This window comes from Chrysochloris asiatica, unplaced genomic scaffold (genome assembly GCF_000296735.1).
Source record: "Chrysochloris asiatica unplaced genomic scaffold, ChrAsi1.0 scaffold00156, whole genome shotgun sequence".
In the NCBI taxonomy this organism is placed as follows: domain Eukaryota; kingdom Metazoa; phylum Chordata; class Mammalia; order Afrosoricida; family Chrysochloridae; genus Chrysochloris; species Chrysochloris asiatica.
This window is the reverse complement of record NW_006408674.1, coordinates 2,642,482-2,660,933: the sequence shown is the minus strand read 5'-3', so window position 1 is coordinate 2,660,933 and position 18,452 is coordinate 2,642,482. Positions and strand designations below refer to the sequence as shown.

At 37.8% G+C, this 18,452-nt stretch overlaps 1 protein-coding gene across 7 annotated transcripts in view; it reads right to left on the bottom strand.

Moving 5' to 3' along the window:
* The window catches only part of ZFAND6 (zinc finger, AN1-type domain 6), a 106,041-nt gene that overhangs the window by 9,010 nt on the left and 78,579 nt on the right, over positions 1-18,452 (bottom strand). For 5 of the 7 annotated variants that reach the window (XM_006870903.1, XM_006870909.1, XM_006870906.1 and 2 more), the window contains 3 exons: positions 7,017-7,187; positions 5,817-5,928; positions 5,154-5,254 (listed from right to left, as the gene is read on the bottom strand). In XM_006870903.1, the coding sequence (XP_006870965.1) occupies positions 5,154-5,254; positions 5,817-5,928; positions 7,017-7,170 (367 nt within the window). In that variant the 5' untranslated portion in view covers positions 7,171-7,187. Of the gene's footprint in view, positions 1-5,153; positions 5,255-5,816; positions 5,929-7,008; positions 7,188-18,452 lie in introns of those variants that run through there. The other 2 variants (XM_006870907.1, XM_006870908.1) reach the window with 2 other exon arrangements.

The window sequence follows — 18,452 nt, the reverse complement described above, 5'->3', positions numbered from 1 at the left end:
TTGAACTGCAAGATCAGTAGTTCAAACTCATCATCCGCTCTTTGGAAACTATACAGGGTCCCTATGGGTCTGAATCGACCTGACAGCACTTAACAACACCATGTCCAAAATACTGTTGCTTCAAAATATATTCATATATACAATAATTCTGAATAATTCTTCCCTATCTATCAATCAGATCCAAAGACAGTCATTTTCATTATCTGGTTCCCAGGAGTCTTTCCTGTTTCAGTCCCAATATAAACCTGCCTGAACCCGTGAGCTCAAACAACAGATTTTGTGAGTTTCATGTTTTCCAACCTGACTATTTTTGCTTTCTCATATTTCTCCTCCAGGAAAATCCCTCTTTTCTGTGCCTGGCTCTGTATTTTACTTTTTAAGATGTAATTTACATACTATAAAATTCCCCCTTCACCACTAATTCCAGGATATTTTCATTTCCTGCAAAATAAACTTCTATTCTCCCATTCCCTTCAATAAGTAAATGCTCATTTTTTTTTGTCTCTGAAGATTGTTTATTGTGGCTATTTCATATACACAGACTCATACAATATGTGCCCTTTTGTGCTTTGTTTTCTTTAACTTAATGATGCTTTGAAGATTCATCCATAGTGTAGCATGTAACAGTACTTGACTCAGTTTTAAGGCTATTAATCCATTATATTTATATACACACATACACACACACTGTATTTCCTGATGAGTATGAGGAACACACTGTGTGTTTGATTTGCAGTCCTCTGATGGTTAATGATACTGAACATCTTTCCATGTGTTTATTGGTCAAGAGAAATGTCTATTTAATAAAGCCTTGGCCCATTTCTTAATCCAGTTACTTGTATTTCTATCATTACACTGTTAATAGTTCTTTATATATTCTGGATATTAGATCCTTATTGGGTAGAAAGTTTGTCAATAGTTTATCACCTTCTGTAGGCTTGTCTATTCACTCTATTATCAGAGTCCTTTGAAGCAAAAAAGTTTTAAATTTTGATGCAGTTCTATTTATCTACTGGTTGATTATGCTTTCAGTATCAGATGATATCTAGAAATCATTGCCTAATTCAAGGTCATGAAGAATTACTTACCCCTACATTGTTTTCCGTGAAAGTTTTAGCACTTTCATTTAGATCTCCAATTCATTTTGAGTTAAATTTTAAGTATGGTTTGAGGTATGAATTCACTTCTTTCGCATGTGAATTAGAAAGGACTTCCCAGGCTTATTTGCTGAGCGCTATTCTTTCCCCATTCAATAACATTACTACCACTTTTCAAAATGAACTGGCCATACATGTAGCTATTTATTTTTGGATTCCCAATTCTATTCCATTTATATGTCTATTCTTAAGCTAGTATCACAAAATCTTGATTACTGTTTTTTGCAAGAAATTTCGACATCAGAAATTTGTGAGTTCTCCAACTTTGTTCTTGCACCGAACTACTAACCACAAGGTTGCCAGTTCAAATCCACCAGGTGCTCCTCAGAACTCTATGGAAGGTCACTAAGAGTCAGTATCGACTTGATGGCTCTTAATACAACAACTTTCTTACACTAGTCCAAGAGACTGGTATTCTCTGTTTTAAATTACTTATTTGGCAATTTCACCTCATACAGAGTCAGGAACCCTCAGAGTTGAAAGAGACTGAAAATTCTAGTTCAACCTACACTCAGTGTAGTGGTCCGCGCTACACTGCCCCTGATAACTCAGCTCTGTTACAGCGCTTTGATGATGGATAGTTTGCTATCTCAGCAATGATTGCTCCCTGCTATTGGAGAAATATTATGGCCTGAAAATAACTTCACAATTCTTATCCTAAATTCTTAGCCCAAATCATTGTAGCATTATAAAGAATATTTGCAAGGAATCTTGGTGTGCCACTGTAGGATAAGCACTGGACTGCTAACTGAAAGATCGGCAGTTGAAAGCCACCAGCTGCTCCTCAGAAACCCTATCCAGGTTCGCTATGAGTCAGAACCGACTTGATGTCACTCAACATCTCCTTTCAGTTTACAGAGTCACCTCACCTCTGCTGCCTCACTGACTTCTGCTCCTCTATAAAGGTGACCACACAGTCCTGATGTGACGCTGCACGATAATGCACTAAAGACTGCAAGGTCAGCAGTTCAAATTCACCAATGATACCTTGGAAACCCCATACAGGGTCGCTGTGAGTGGAAACCAACTCAATGGCACACAACAACAATCAGTATAAAGGTGAACATGGTTCCTATTTTCCTTCAAAAGTAGCGAAAGCTCAGAAAAAATGAGCGGGGATAGCAAGGACTTATATGAATGCAGCTATTCTAAGTAAAAATTTCACACTTTTTTTTACTAGGACCCAAGATCTGGGTACTGATAGGTTCCTTGAAGCTAAGGATATTGTTCAATAAGGTAGGTGGTCAAAGTATGATATTTTAGAGTACATCAAAATGCTACCAGTTTGTTTTTTTTTAGGCTAACTAGCTCTTGTGAACTAGAAATCTGACTTACATCTCCCTAAGTAACAATAGGAGCTCTGGTAGCGTAGTGGTTACGAATCGGGCTGCTAACCTTAAGGTCAGCGGTTCGAAACTACCAGCCGCTCCGCGGGAGAAAGATGAGGCTTTCTACTCCCGTAAAGATTTACACCCTCGGAAACCCTGTACAGGGTCGCTATGGGTCGGACCCGACTCGACGGCACTTAACAACAACAACAACAACAAGTAACAACAGAAGTATTGTTGTTACTTTTAACATTAAGAAGCATAAATAAATGAGAACCATGCAGCAATATGTGAAATTCTTAGTTAACAAGAGGAAAAGTCATCAGAGCCACGACAACAGTACCACCCAGCTGGTGGCAGCACATCCTAATTCTACACAGACTACCTGCCGAGAAAAGAGCTGCGCAGGAGACATCAGCCAGAAAACTCCAATAACAAAATGCTCCAACACTGCGGCTCACAGGCCCAACGACTCATGTGCAGCCTTCTAGCTGAGATGACCTTCCTCACCACTCAGTAAATGTCCTCTGAAGGCGACACAGGCAGTGAGAATGGTAGAAAACAGGTAACTGGCTAGCTCGTCAAACCAGATGAACTCATTTGGGGAGCAGAGGGAGGCTGGATACGACAATAGGAACATACACATCCATGACCCGGTCCAATGATCCAGTGGAGACAATAATGGCCTCAAGCGGCCATATAACCTGAGTCAAGAGATTTTTATGTCTCTTTTCATCTATTTATTAAATACATTAACAAAAATTCTGTGTTCATTTCTATCCAGCAGGAAAATCGTAAGGGCATGTATGCATTGTTAAGTGCCGTCGAGCTAGTTCTGACTCACAGCGACCCTGTATATACGGTCTCCGAGGCTCTAAATCTTTGTGGGAACATAAAGCTTCAACCTGTGTGTATGTGTGTTATGAGACTATATACAAATGTATGAGTCTGTGTTTAATAGGTGAAGGTATTCTTAATTCAACAATACACATATATGCTAAAATATTTTTAAAATCTAAGGCTCTCAAGAGATTTTCCACACTGAAAACTAATAAACTGAGATGCAATTTATACCTGATTTTCTCAGATTCCATGATGATAAAATTATGAATGCTAACTTTTTATCATTTGAAAGTTAATACAGATTTAATCTAACAGTATTTCATATAATATATTGAGGGGAAAAATAAGTCTATAAATAATAGAAACCATTTGCATTAACACACAATGGTGAAGCACAGAGGATCTTATCATTTTCAAAACACTGTGAGTGGCGTACAAGTACTTCGTATTTTATGACAGTTCACCAGATCTCTCAAAACATAAACCTCTTCATAATTACCATAGTGTTTTCCTTCGTCCTAACTCAGTTAATGACAAAGAACCTCTGTTTCTTCATAGTCTCATTCAGCACAGGACCAAATGATAACCAGAATCTAGACAGCTAACTCCTCTGCAACTTTGATGGTTTGGTATTCTCCTTGCTGCACTTATGTATAACCTCTGGCTTTTTAACCTATGCCAAGGACTTCAAAATCTCAGGCCTAAGCCTGATCACACTAAATCACTCGGTGCCGTATTGGCCACAGTACTTATTATTGGTATTGTCGTTGTTGTGGGCCATCGAGTTGGTTCTAACAGAGACCCTTGTATAGGGTTTCTGAGAACAGCTGGTGGGTCTGAACTGCTGACCTGTGGTTATTACAAAAAATACAGTGCCACATCAGGATTCCATAAAGAGGGACAAAAACAAAACACAACAAAAAATGGATTGTTTTCAGTGTAGTTTATCTTAATGTTAAAGTCAGGGAGTTGTATCATAAAACCAGAAGCTTTTGCACCCCCCTGTGTTCTCATTTCCTACGCAACTGAGTATCTACCTCTTATGATGGCTTCCATTTCTGCCCTTCCTTAAGCTTTTTCACTTAACTAAAAAAGAAAAATTACTTACTTACAATCATTTAGAAAATTTATGCTAACATACTAGGCAGACTAGAATATTTATGTCAGGCACATAATACATTTTGTGGCTAAGAAAGCCTCTAGACAAATGCTCGAGTCTTCCTAAATCACTTCGATCCATATAAAGGGGACATGAAAAGTGTGGGCAAGAACATGAGTCACCAAACTGTGAACATAAGTAACTGAATGGGGACTATTACACTCCAAAGTCACAGATGATGAGGCCAGCAAAGTCACAAGTATGACTGGCATCCAAGTCACAAGTGTCTCAGACAATTAAAAAAAAAAAAACAACAGACCAGGAGAAACAAATCCTCCTTAGACCAACAGTTCCACTTTGCTTAGAGAAAACAGTTCAGATTAAACCAGTCAAAATAGCAAAACATAATAGTATAACATCACTACCTGTTAATTTAATTAGGTTTCTTAAACTAAAGATGTTTTACATTTTCTACATTGGATGCAAATAATATGCAATCAGGTTTTGATTGTAGGAAAATTCCATTTTTCCACAAAGTTTCTGAGGAAATGGCTCTGCAGTATTTCAGTATATTACATACCTGAGTATATAAAATGCTGTCTTAAATAAAAAAAAAAAATATATATATATAACTAGCATGTCAATACACGTGCTTCATCATAGCACTGACCTATAATACTCAAAATGTTGAACAGATGACAAAATACAAACTAGTTCATAACGAACCTTGCAGATCTTCTGTTTCAGATATTGCTTTATCCAGAGATGTACTGTCCACTTGGGAAGATGCTACAGATTCTGATAAAAGTGACTGATTTGATACAGGGCTAGAAAAGCAAGCAAAAATATTTATATTTTAAAAGATGATCTCCACATGTGAATTATTAACTAAAGTGATATTATATAACAAGTAAGAGAAAATGAAAACCAGCATTAAAAAGATGTGCTTAAAAGAATCCCAACACAAAGCTATAAATAATGTACTGGTATAGCAGAATTGAACATTTATCATGAATGTGGGAAAAAACAAACCATAGAATAGAAATTTTGAATCTACTAACAGAATAAAATGAAACAAATATTTCTGCCTTGTTAGGCTTAATGATACTTTTAAATAGAAAAAAAAATGTCCCATGCTACAAGACAACACAGTTACAAAATCATGGCAATTAAACAAAGAGAATCTGTGGCAAGACTCAATTTTCAAATACAAATTCTATTACTTGCAGAGTAAGACTAAAACACAAAGAACGTAACATGTCTCAAAAGGATTTCAGGGGCAAGTCAGGATATAGGATGAAGAAAAATAAAAAGAAGTCCGAAAAGGAACCTGACATAACAGAGAAACTGCCTTTGTTTTGCAATTACAGTTCAGAGACTCGCGCTTACCTTGGCTGCATAGATGAAGATGTGAAGTCTAATGATGATGACTGAGCTTCGGGAACACTGCCATCTGAGCACTGAACAGGTAATGACTCAGACAGACTACTGACAGAAGCTGCTGTAAGAGAAGCACACTTACTTCATATGAATGATTCTGTACTCTGGGCAGTCTAAGACCTTATCTAAAAACATCAAGATCTGTTTTCCACAAAATATAATATAGTATAAAGATACAATATAGTGCTGCTTCATTATTTTTAGCTAAAATTTTTTCAATCAGTTACCAAAATTTTTGTTAATATTAAGAAGGGAACGATGTATAAACTGTACATAATCTATAAATGTAACTCTTATTTCTCATTACTGAGCTCACCTAAACCCCAAAGCATTAGTTCACAAATTATCATCCAAATACAAATATGCAAATTACATATTTGAAATAAAAGGTATTTTAGGTGTAAAGTAGACACGGGTTCAGAGTGAATATTTCTGCTTAGTACAGTGCTGCTGTGTGCCATCGAGTCAGATCTGACTCACAGCAACCCTGTGTAGGGTTTCTGAGACTGCAAATCTTTACAGGAATAGAAAGCTTCACCTTACTGCAGCCAAGAGGCTGGTGGATTTACACTGCTGACCTCGCAGTTAGCAGACCAACACGTAGGATATTGTTTTTCCTGTACTTTATATGGCAGAAATAAAGAGGAGCATTAAAAAACAATCTATATTCATTTGAAAAAATAAATAAGAAAATTTGGAAACATTTAAATGAGATGGTTCTAGCTTGGGGCTTGAAAATGAAACCCTGAAATGAAAGAGCCCATACAAAATTTAAGTATATAACTCTATGTACTTCCATTAACCATAAAAGTCATCCAAATACAAGAACCAAGGTCTTCATATAGTCTCCATTCTCTTATACTTTGCTTTCCAAAACAGTTTTGTATACTTGAGATTTGACTCTATTTTAATAAGGCGTGGGGAAAAAACTTCTGCAGCCCAGTTATAAAAAAAGCCATGGACTAGATCTGTAGTGGTTTTTAATAGGTAGAGGTACTCTCAATCCTTGTTCCCCACTGACAATCACAGTGTGCAATGTGAAACTTCGCTGATACACGGTACAAAAGTACAACATGAGAGGAGAAAAATGTCTTAGGCACTGAACTAACCAAGTGCATTTCAATACAGTGTTCTAACAGACTGACTTACCAGGTGGGCTTATTCTACCATTACTACTGTTCTGTCTTTGAAGATGTTCTTTATAGCATACTGAACACATGCCATTTGTACGAGGATTTCCATAAAATCCGCAGCCAGTGGAACAAAGCATAGGCACTTGGCTGTGATTAGTTTCTTGAGCCATGTTTCTCAGTTGCACACCTGAAATTTACAGAGAATTAGTAAATAATTCAGACACAAAACTATGATTGTATATTATCCAAATCTGCTTTATATATATAATAAAGGGAAAACGCTCATATTTCCCTAAACCACTCTAAAACAGTTGTCTCTATACATGTGGCACTGTAGGTTCAGCACAGGACTTCGAACCACAAGGTTGGTAGTTCAAACCCACCAGTTGCTCTTCGGAAATCCTACACAGAGGAGTTCACTGAGTCAGAACCGACTAGATGACATATAACAACAACAACATACGTAAGAAGTAAGGTAAGAGAGAAAAAATTAAAGCCAAAAGAACTCTCACTGAACTTCCATTGCTAACCCAAACTACACAAACACATCTCTGCGGGCTCAGAAAGAATCAAGTACTCCTAGAGAGTGATTTGTTCTGAAGACTGTACCACCAGAATGTTCTGGAAAACCCTTTCAGTCTAGTTCCACTGGGACTCTCCTAATGACAAACACACACTTTACATTTCACTCTGTATTTATACTGTTTAAATTCTAAGCATTTAAACTTTCGCTGCAAGTTCAAGTATTATTTTCTGTCATTTGTTCTTTTTAAAAAGCATTTAACATACTATCAATGCTGGTGAGAAGAAAAAAAACTGGTAGAACTTGTAAAAGATTTCCTCTGAGCTGGTCATTCTACTTTGAGGGTCTTATTCTAGAGTATAATCAGAAAAAGAATAAAAATAATATACAAAATGTGCTTCAAAGCACAAACTGAAAATGATCGCTGCGTTCAACATTATGAAAATGGGTTCTTTAAAAATATGGTCCATAGTAACAACAACAAAATTAGAGTCATTAGAAATATGCTAGAATACTTTTTAAGGAGCAAAACACTGATAATGAAAAAGCATAATATGAAATAAATATATACATATATATAATATGTAGCTAAATAATGACAAAAAGACTACCTATCCAACATCACAGAAGACAGGAAAGAACATATCAAAGCTAATGGTGGTTTTTTGTTATTGTTGCTGGTTTAAAATAATGATAATGACTCCTTAATTAAAAAGCCAAAACCCACAATACTCTTATAAAGTATTAAAGCAAAACCAAACAGCACGACATTAGATGGACAGATGAACCGGTCAACTAGTCAGGTGCTGCTGTGAGGCTCTGGTCTGGGAGGAAATGGAAGGATCCCACTGTGCCTTTACTGCATCAAGCAAATGGCTATTTGGCATGAATATCATGAAGAGGACAAAAGCATGTTCTCCTTACTGAAAACAAAACAAACTCCTAACTAAGGGTGAATTTACATAAAAAATCATGAAGAATTAAGACTAATCACAGAGGGAAAGATGTTTTGCCACTGAAACTACCTTGAAAGATAAACATTGGAGGAAAAGAATTCTGTTTACTGTTACCAAATTTTTACTTGCCAAAATTATTTGAAGAGTGTATTGAAGGAGTTTTAATGCAAATTCCAAACCAAGTGAAATGATGTACTAGACTATACTACAAAACAAAGGAGCAAGGTTGGCATATGCCTTTAAATAGCATTTTCTTTAGTCTAGAGATATAACTTGGCATTTTACAAACATCTTTCTTACTCCATTGTGGCAAGTTGCTTCAAAATTTAATCTTTATTGCTCTGTTGTGTATATTACTTCCTCCTTCTCCTCCCCTAAAGGATTATAAATATACTCATCAGATTAATATATAATCATCACAATGGGAAAGAAACGCTAATGTCAAAAGTTTTGCTGAGATCCAGAATCTTCAGAAGTGGGAAATTTCTACTTGAAAGGATGGACAGACCAGCCTGGAGCAGCTTTTCCTTGAAAGAAAGACCCACAAGAAAAATACGAAACAATATAGGCAGACCGACTGATTACTACAAGAACAAACAAGTGGCTCGCCCAGGAGACATCAAGGCAAGTGGTCGGGTCCCCTCAGAGCAAACTCCCTTCCAAGACTAAGACTCAATGGGAATACAAACTCTGATTGGTGACCATACTCATCACCGATAAGGGCAAGTGAGGTAAAAACAGCAATGAAGCTGTGAGCTAAGCCCAACAACATTCAACAGACTCCTGTGAACCCAGGTGGAGGTCTGGTTGGCCAGCGGTGTGGCAAGACCTGGGGAATCTTGGGCCCAGAGTCAGTGACACAGCCACAGAGGACTAGAATGGAGAGTGAAGCATCCAGCTGATAAGAAGAGAGTGGATATGCACAAGAACAGCCACATTTGCAGATAACACCCACTTGATGTGGCTTCAATGATTGGATGATCAGATCTCAACCAGAAGAAGAAAGAAGAGGAAAAAAAGAGCCATCTGATACAATTTGATGAACCTGACCTACACCTATGGATGCAACAGCTCAAATGAGGGAACAAATCTTTACAGCAAGGATCATTCCCACCCCCCTCCATACCCAGAGTAGACAGGGATGGGCAACTTGGACACTGGCTACCCAAAGTGAGAGAGGGGAGGCTACAAAGGCAAGAAGTGACTGGCTTACAAGCTTTCAAGAGGGAACCTAGATCCAGAGGGTGTGGAGGAAGGTAGAATCTCCACTGAGTAGTACCCAATCTGTCTAGGTAGGGTTGATGAAAGCAAATGCAGATAGGTCTTTTGTGATAAAACAGTGAATAATTTTTATCAGGACTGATTGTGAGAGTTGGAAATGTAAAGGTAGGCATTTTGTAACAAGGAGGAGAGTGATTAATTATGCAGTCTAGGAGCGGAGGTCCCTGGGACCATCAAGGGAGAAGAGCAGAGAGCAGGACCCTACCCAGAGAGGCAGTGATGCCAGAGATGGAGGCATAGACAATGACATGGAGAGATGGAGCAGCTGGGGACTTCAGACCCAGAGAGGGAGAGTGGCTGACAACCAGGGAGCAGGCTTGTACAGTTGGTTGCTTGATGATACATGGAAGGGATTGTAACAATGGCAATGAAATGATACACGATATGGATGTATGTAAAACGAATGTTCTCCCATGTAAACTATCACATAATTCACAACAAACATTGAAAAAAAAATTTTTTTTTTTTTTTTGATGAGGATTTCTCCACCTATGTTCCTAAGAGCTATTGCTCTGTAATTTTACAAGGGGACTTCAAAAAGTCCATGGAAAAATGGAATGAAAAGATAATGCTTTTTTTTCCCCCCACAAACTTTTTGAGCCCTTCATAATATACCATGTACTATCAAAAGAACAAACAGAACTGTGTTGGAAGAAGTGCAGCAAGAGTGCTCCATCGAGGCCACAAGGGCCAGACTTCGTCTCTCATACTTTGAACACACTGTCAGGAGGAACCAGTCACTGGAGAAGGACAGCATGTTTCGTAAGGTGGAGGGTGCGAAAAAAAGAGGAAGATGACCCCTAATGAGACGGATTGGTCCAGTGGCAGCATCAATGGGTTCCAGCATAGCAATGATTGTGAGGTTGGCCCAGGATCGGGCAGTGTTTTGTTCTGTTGTGCACAGGGTCACTTTGAGTTGGTATCCACTTGATGGAACCTAACAACAACGTATGTTTTATAGTGTCTTGTTCTAGTTTCAATGATTGTTCAAGGTCAGTAGCTTAGATGGAGCTGGGATTCAACCCAGGTAGCGTGGCTCTGGAGATGCAATATTGGACTGCAAACTGCAAGGTCGGTGCTTCAAACACACCACCTGCTCCTCAGAAATCCTCTACAGGGTGCTGTGAACTAGAACTGCCTCTGTGACACTTACCAAGTGTGACTCCAGAAATCAAGCTCTCAATCACAGGTTGGCAAAGTGTGGCCTGTGGACCCCTGCTAAGGTCAAAGCTATTTTCACAATAACATTATTTGCCATGTTGACACGTATACTGACAGTAAAACTACTGGCACCTTATCAAGAAGCCACATCAAGGCAGCAGCCCAAACCTTGATCCATTGTGCTTATATAGTCTTCATCATTTCATCTTCGTGATAAACTGCAAAGTGAACAGAAGAGCACTCTAGTTTTCTGATTGTCTTAGGAAGTACTTGTGCAACTTAGGAAGTACTTGTTGCTTTCTTTATGGGAACACATTTTTTTATTTGAAAAACTGACCAATTCTAGTTATTTAGATTTAGGTATATGGCAGGCATTTACTTGAAAATGAATGAAGTAAACCTATTGTTTCAAGGAAACAATATTGTAGTTGTTTAATTACAATAAAACCAGCAAACCTCAAACCTGTATAAGGTGGAAACCTGCCAAAGAAGGAAAACACAAGACTAAGACAAAGTGGATTAACACTAGATCAAAAACATGAGATGTTAGGAAGGCAGTCACAGCATTTGTTGCCAAGGACAGAACTCAAGCATTCAGGCATAAAACTCTTAACAAGTGTCTTCCAACACTTGCGTTTCTGATGACAGCAATAATGGTTAGCTGATATGATATCAACATCTGGAAGGTGTGCTTTAAGTCAGCGAACCAATATTTCCCAAGTGAGCAATGTAAGATGGCATGAAATTAATCAGGAGCAAAAGATCCATTCAAAGTGAGAGCTAAGACAATTAATTCTAAAATAATGGAACAAACCTTTTACAGAGTTTCAGATTCCACATTGCAACTATCCTTTAAGAAATTCACCAACTGTCAAGTTTTGAAGAAGTATTCAAAGAAGAACCCTGTCTACTATCTGAAAAAGCGATACAATATTTCTCCCAGTTTTGACTATAACTTAGAATTTATAACAATGCAACAAGATTCAATGCAGAGGCAGGTCTGAGAATGTTGTTGTTGTTTTCTATTAAGCCAAACCTTAAAAAGATGCAAACAGGCATATGCAATACCACTAGTTTCATGAAACAATTTTGGGGGGTGGTGCTTATTTTTCATAAATTATTGTAAAGAATGTAAAGACAAAAAAGTCTGAGAGTCAATGGCTATAAAATCATGTATTTTCCATGCAGGTGATGTAAGGTGGATTTAAAAATGTGGAAAAACTTTATTATCTTTTAGTTCCGTTTTCTAGAAACTTTTTGAAGTCTGCCAATATTGTCTACAAGCTAACACTACACTCATTCTTGGAAATAAAGGGGAGAAAGAAAACTTACTCTTTATGCATAAAACACAAACGCACAAATAATTAATAAAGTGGCCCTGCACAAGATTTCCGAGGCTGTAAATCTTTACAGGAGCAGAACGCCTCATCTTTCTCCCACAGAGCAGCTGGCGGGCTAGAATAGCAGAGCGTCCAGTGCTTATCATATGGAGTACCACGTTCCCCGATACCTTTCTTAGAATAATGTTAAAATTCAAAACATGTAAAACTAGCAATTTTCCCAAGTCAAACTGTCCTGCACACAGTAAATGAATAATGATTTTCATAATCAACAGCTTTCTTATGAAAATCTATCATTTCTGGCATAGAAACAGCACAAAGGATTTCACAGGGTATTTAATAAGTCAAATAGAAAAAAAAACAAAACAAAACCCTTTTATTTAATTATCTTTAAGCTGAAAAACATACCTTACCCTGACGATCCAGAAAGACCACAAAACACAAAAGGGGATCTTAGTTGATCTCTTAAGTGTAGCGGTAACGTTAGAAAAGCTGCAGGACCTGCCAATGCTACTGGATATACCTTTTGGGTAGGAACACAATTTTCAGGGTGCATCGGTCTGGCAGTCAAATGCTCAGGGAAGAAATGAGGTAGGAGAAGTGAATGAGAAGACAGAATGATTCCTTAATTGTTATACTGTGAGATTTATAAAGCTGCACATTCAAGGAGGCAAAGAGTGAGACTATTACTGTACTCATAAAGAAGAAGACTGAATCGCATGGTCAAAAGATTGGAGAAAATTCATAAAATAAGAACTCTGAGTTAATAATATTCTTAATAAAAACTAGAACCATTAACCCCCTTCCAATCCTACAAACAATATTTAACATTTATTGACAGCTTCCTAGGGGCTAGCGACTGATTTTATTGTTGTTTTTTTAATTATCAAATTTAATTATCTCAAGAACACTAATATGTTGGTATTAGATAGCTCAATTTAAAAAATGAGGAAACTGATATTCAGAAAGTTAGTAACTTGTCTGAGGTCACATATCTAACAAGTGGCTTACTCAGTATCTTTTTCTTTATCCAAAAAATTGAAGAGAAAGACTAAATCCAGCCTATTCTAGAAACCTGTAATTTTATGGTCATTCATGACTTTTTATTTTCATTTAATGGTAATTTAAAACATTACTCATTTATTAAAGCTTAAGATATTATGCAGTTTTAATTAGCTAATTAAACCAAGCTCTTGAGAAAATTTGTTTTTCCTTCAAGTCTTTTTACCTAAGAAATCCCAATTAGCATTAAAAGAAAATCAACAGAAAAAAAAAAAAAATCTATTGCCAATTATTAAAATTCAGACAAGGACAGCAATAAATGAATGCAACTTACAGTCCATTATAGTAATTACATTAGATGCCAATCCAACCTACAGCCTGCAGCTGCCTGTCCTAGAGTTCAATAACCAAGTTCCATAATTTTCATTCTGAAATGGTTTGTGCTTTTTTTTTTGCCATTCCAATCCAGACTTTCATTAGTTCACATCAGTGTTATCTTAACAACCTTTTGTGGCTGTTTTAACTCTCTTGCAAATCAATTTAAATTCCCCCCAATAGTCAGTTTACCACATTCTTTTATTTCATGACTACCCCAGATAGGGATGCCTAACCTAGCAATCACACTCTACAGACTTTGACCCACACCCAAATTAATGGACATTCTGCAACATAATCTTGGCAAAAGTTCTAGCATGTCTTCCCTCCAGTGTCGCCCCACACCCCAAGTGAGTATATTGTCCACTTGCTCTTTGGCAGATTCCTATTTTCTGAATTCTGTGGCAAATTACTATGTGCCATGAAGAAATGAATACTAATCTCAAATATCTATGCCAGGGTAAGAGTTTGAACTTGTTATTAACCTTCTGTAAGTCTATATAACCTAACCAGATCACATTAAAATAATGAATACTGAAAGCAACCACCTAGTGCCTTGCACACAGCTGAAATTCACTAACTACTCTTACTCTCCTTTTCCTACAAGTTGAGTCTTTTGGTCCTGCATATTTGAAACAAGGTTCTTGCTCAAATTGTTCCTTTCTTAGTAAATGCTGTTGGTTTCTGCACTCTGCCTGTAACAATCCTATCTAATCCAAGAATGTGCTTAAATTCTGTTTCTTAGGAGTACACTTCTGACCACCTCAACACTCCTTTCTGTTTTATATTCCTAAAGGAGAGACTCTACAACCCTTTCAAGGAGTTAAATCTTACCATTAATCAACAGCTTCAAGGTATAGAATTCATTTACCCAAGTAAACTCTTTTAAGTTTCTCTTTAAACACTTATGATACCTAGTATGAACCTCCACAAAATATTTTGCTCAGTATATTTACTGTCAAAAGTATTCATATCAACTAAAAGGTGGTTCTTTTCAGTTGAAAAGGAGAGAAACCAGATGGATGAAAAATGTTTCATATTTCAGTGTTTTTATCTTATGTACAGAAAGTTAATCAGCAACTAGAACGACCAATAACATAATTTGGTTAAAAAATAAATATATGTGGTTTTCAATGTACTTGGGTTGTTTCCTCTTTAGTTCAGAGATGTTGCAAACATGAATTAAATCTAGCCCACAGCCATGTTTGGTTGGCCAGCACATAACTAATGTTTTTTAAAATTGGTTGTTAGCATTAGAAAACTGAGGAATAGCACATTAAAAAAAAAAATTTAAAAATATCCAGATTTCTATGGAAACACCTGATCACAATGGTTTCATGTTTTCACAATTAAGATTATCAGCTAAAGTCCTTTTAAACAGGGCCTGAACTCTCCAGTTCAAGGCTATCTGTAACGTTGTTACCCCACTATTCTTAACTAGCATCTGAATTTTTTAATCTCTAGGTTAACACTTATGACCTTTTCTACTTGTGTACCATTAATTGTAAGACAAGAGAGGCAAAACATACACACACATACAAAAGCCCTGAGCACTTGCGCGCACACACATACACACACATCCCATACTGAGTTTAACAAGAATGCACACTAATGCTAAACCTCAAAGAACTAACTCAGGCACAAAGTAGTTAAGTCCAATTTCATTTCTTTTTTAATCACTGGGAAAATAACTACTCATAACTGGTTAATTTAGAATCTTCCTTGTAATTTTACCACACGGAGATACCAGGAGAGAGCAAAGTATAGAGCACAGTAGACAGAGATTTCTCAGAAATGCTGAGCCTATAGATGCTGAAAGGAGACAGGGACCCTTCTTCAAAGCCAACACTCTGAATTTACATAGCTAATGATAAAGTCATCAGCTTGAATCCACCAGAATGCTCTGCAAGAAAAGATGAGGCTTTCCGCTCTTGTAGAAATTACAGCTTTGGAAACCTTATATAGGTTCACTATGAGTCACAACCGACTTGATGGTACACAACCACAACAACATAGCCTATTATAATTAAAATAATAATAAAGCAAAAGAAGAAATGCAATTCTCAACAGAGATATCTACCAGCTATCATATGGGTAATATGATACAGAGGGTGAGGAGGACATGCAAAAACTTTTGTAAAGATGACAAAAAAGTCCAGCAAAGTTCATAAATCAACTGGATAAGAAGCATGCCTTGATATAAAGCCCTTGGGAAGACTGTTACTCACTTTGATAAGAGTACAAGGACTTTGGAATGGGGATCCTACTGCACTGAGAGTGCTTAGTAGTTCTCTTTCTGTATAGCAGTCCCCAGAGTTCCCTATGTCAGCTGGTCTTTACTGCTGTTGCTTGGGCTGAAAGACAAAAAGGCATGTGGTCTGAGGCCAACATGAGGAAAGTAACATTGAACATTACATGTTTTTCCCGAGCTGATAATTAGTCATTTTCAATATACATGGTTGAATAAAGAGGGTAAGGGACCCCAAAATTAATTCAATTCTAATAAATACAAAACTCACTTTCCCAGTTATTGCTAAAAGGAAGGTTTATGATGAATAGTATGATAAATCTCACAAAAAGCCACTGTATATCTTGGGTATACCCTTTGGTTGATGGATGATGCATAGAAGGGACTGTAACCATGGCAAGGAAACGATACACGACAGGATCAATGTGAAGCTGATGTCCTCCCATGTAAACTATCACATAATTCACAATAAAGCATTAAAAACAAAACAAAAAACCCCAACAAACAAACAAAAAAGCCACTGTATGTCTTGCTTATAACTGAAGAACAGAAGTAGAAAAACTCTTAGCTGGGTCTCATTTACGGCATTGTCTAACAATGTTTAAAACGGGTTGGCAAACTTTTCTAAAATATTCAGACAGTAAATACTTTTGGCTTCACGAGCAAGTCTGTGGTAAGAGTTCATCTTTGTCACTGTACTTGTTACTAAGTGCCACTGAGTATGTTCTGACTCACAGTGACCCCGTGTATAGTATAGGGTTTCTGAGGCTTTCAACCTTCCCCAGAGCAGAGAAGCTCATCTTTCTCTCGCTGAGCGGCTGGTGGGCTGCAAAACTACAGACTTTGTGGTTTGTAGTCCAGTGCTTATCATACGGAGCCACCGTGCTCCCTGTCATTGTAGCACACACACGTGCACACAAAGCCATAGACAGTCTGATACATCAATTAATGGACATAGCTGTATTCCAACAAAACTGTAATACGGCCACTAAGGGGAGTCCTTGAAGTCCTGGTGTGGCACTGCAGGGTAAGCATTGGATTCTAAGGTTGGTTTGAACCACAAGGTGGGTGGTTCAAACTCACTAGCATATCCTTACAAACCTACACATGATCTTTATGAGTTGGAGCAGGCTCAACAGCTCAACAGCACTTAACAACAACAACAAAGAGAGTCCCTGGAGCACCAGTGGCTCACTCAGTAGGGGTAAGCACTGAACTGCTAACCACAAGGTTTGCAGTCAGAGCTCACCAGTTGCTGCTAGGGAGAAAGATGAGGCTTTCTGGTCCCATAAAGATTTATAGCCTTGCAACCCCTGCTAGCACAGTGGTTATGAATCAGGCTGCGAACCTTAAAAAGTCAGCAGTTCAAAACTATGAGCTGTTCTGTGGTAGAAAGATGAGGCTTTCTGCTCCAGTAAAGATTTACAGCCTCGGAAACCCTGTACAGGGTCGCTATGGGTCGGAATCGACTTGACAGCACTTAACAACAACAACCCCTATGATAAAAGTCAGACTGACTCTTACGGCATCTAACAACAATGGAGTCCTGGCATGATGTAAATAGTAAAGTGCTTGACTAGCCAAACCCACCCACAAAGGCACAGAAAGATAGGATCTGTCATCTGCTTCCAAAAGATCAGTCCTGGAAACCCATGGAGCAGCTCTGAGCTCTAGTAGCATGGTTGTCAGGTCAGCAGATGGAAACTACCAGACTTCTGCGAATAAAGATGAGGCTTTCTGCTCCTGTAAAGATTTACAGCCTGTTTAGGAAACCTTATACAGGGTCGCTATGAGTCGGAACCGACTCCACGGCACACAACCACCACCACCACCACCACATGCAGCAGCTCTACGATGCACACAGAAGGTAGCTTGGTGACAACCTGACTTTCATATAAAATTCACATGTCACACAAAAATATCAAAAAAACTGTTCTAAAGGCCACTTAAAAACGTGGAATTTCTGAAACCAAGACTGAATGTAAAATTTAAGTATGATTTGCTTTCGCTAAATAATGCGCTGAACTGCAAGGCCAGTTTGAGCTACAAAGTAGGCAGTTCGAACACATCACCCACTTCTTGGAAACCCTATACAGGATCGCTATGAGTTGGAACTGACTGGAAGGCACTTAACAACAAGTTTTATTCACCCATCTGACCTCACAGCCGTGGAGTCGATTCTGACTCACAGCAACCCTGCATGGGTTTTCCAAGGCTTTCTATCTTGATGGGAGTAGAAAGCCTCATCTTGCTCCTTCAGAGCAGCTGATGGGTTTAAACAGTTGACCGTGCAGTTAGTCTAGTGCTTACCCCACAGTGCATGCAAGGCTCCTGAGTTAAGTATATATTATCACTCAGTAAGGTGAAAGGACTTAGAAAAGGTGTTCTCTAGTCCAAATCTGTGTTCTCAGATATGGCTTATACGGAGAGTTGTAGCTATGATGTGATAAATGGTAGTAAAGTTCTTGACCTCTATCTAGCACACTGTCTTCTACTTACAAATTATAAATAAATCTGTGGTTTCTAAATAATTATAAAATTATTCAACAACTATGCATGAAGAATA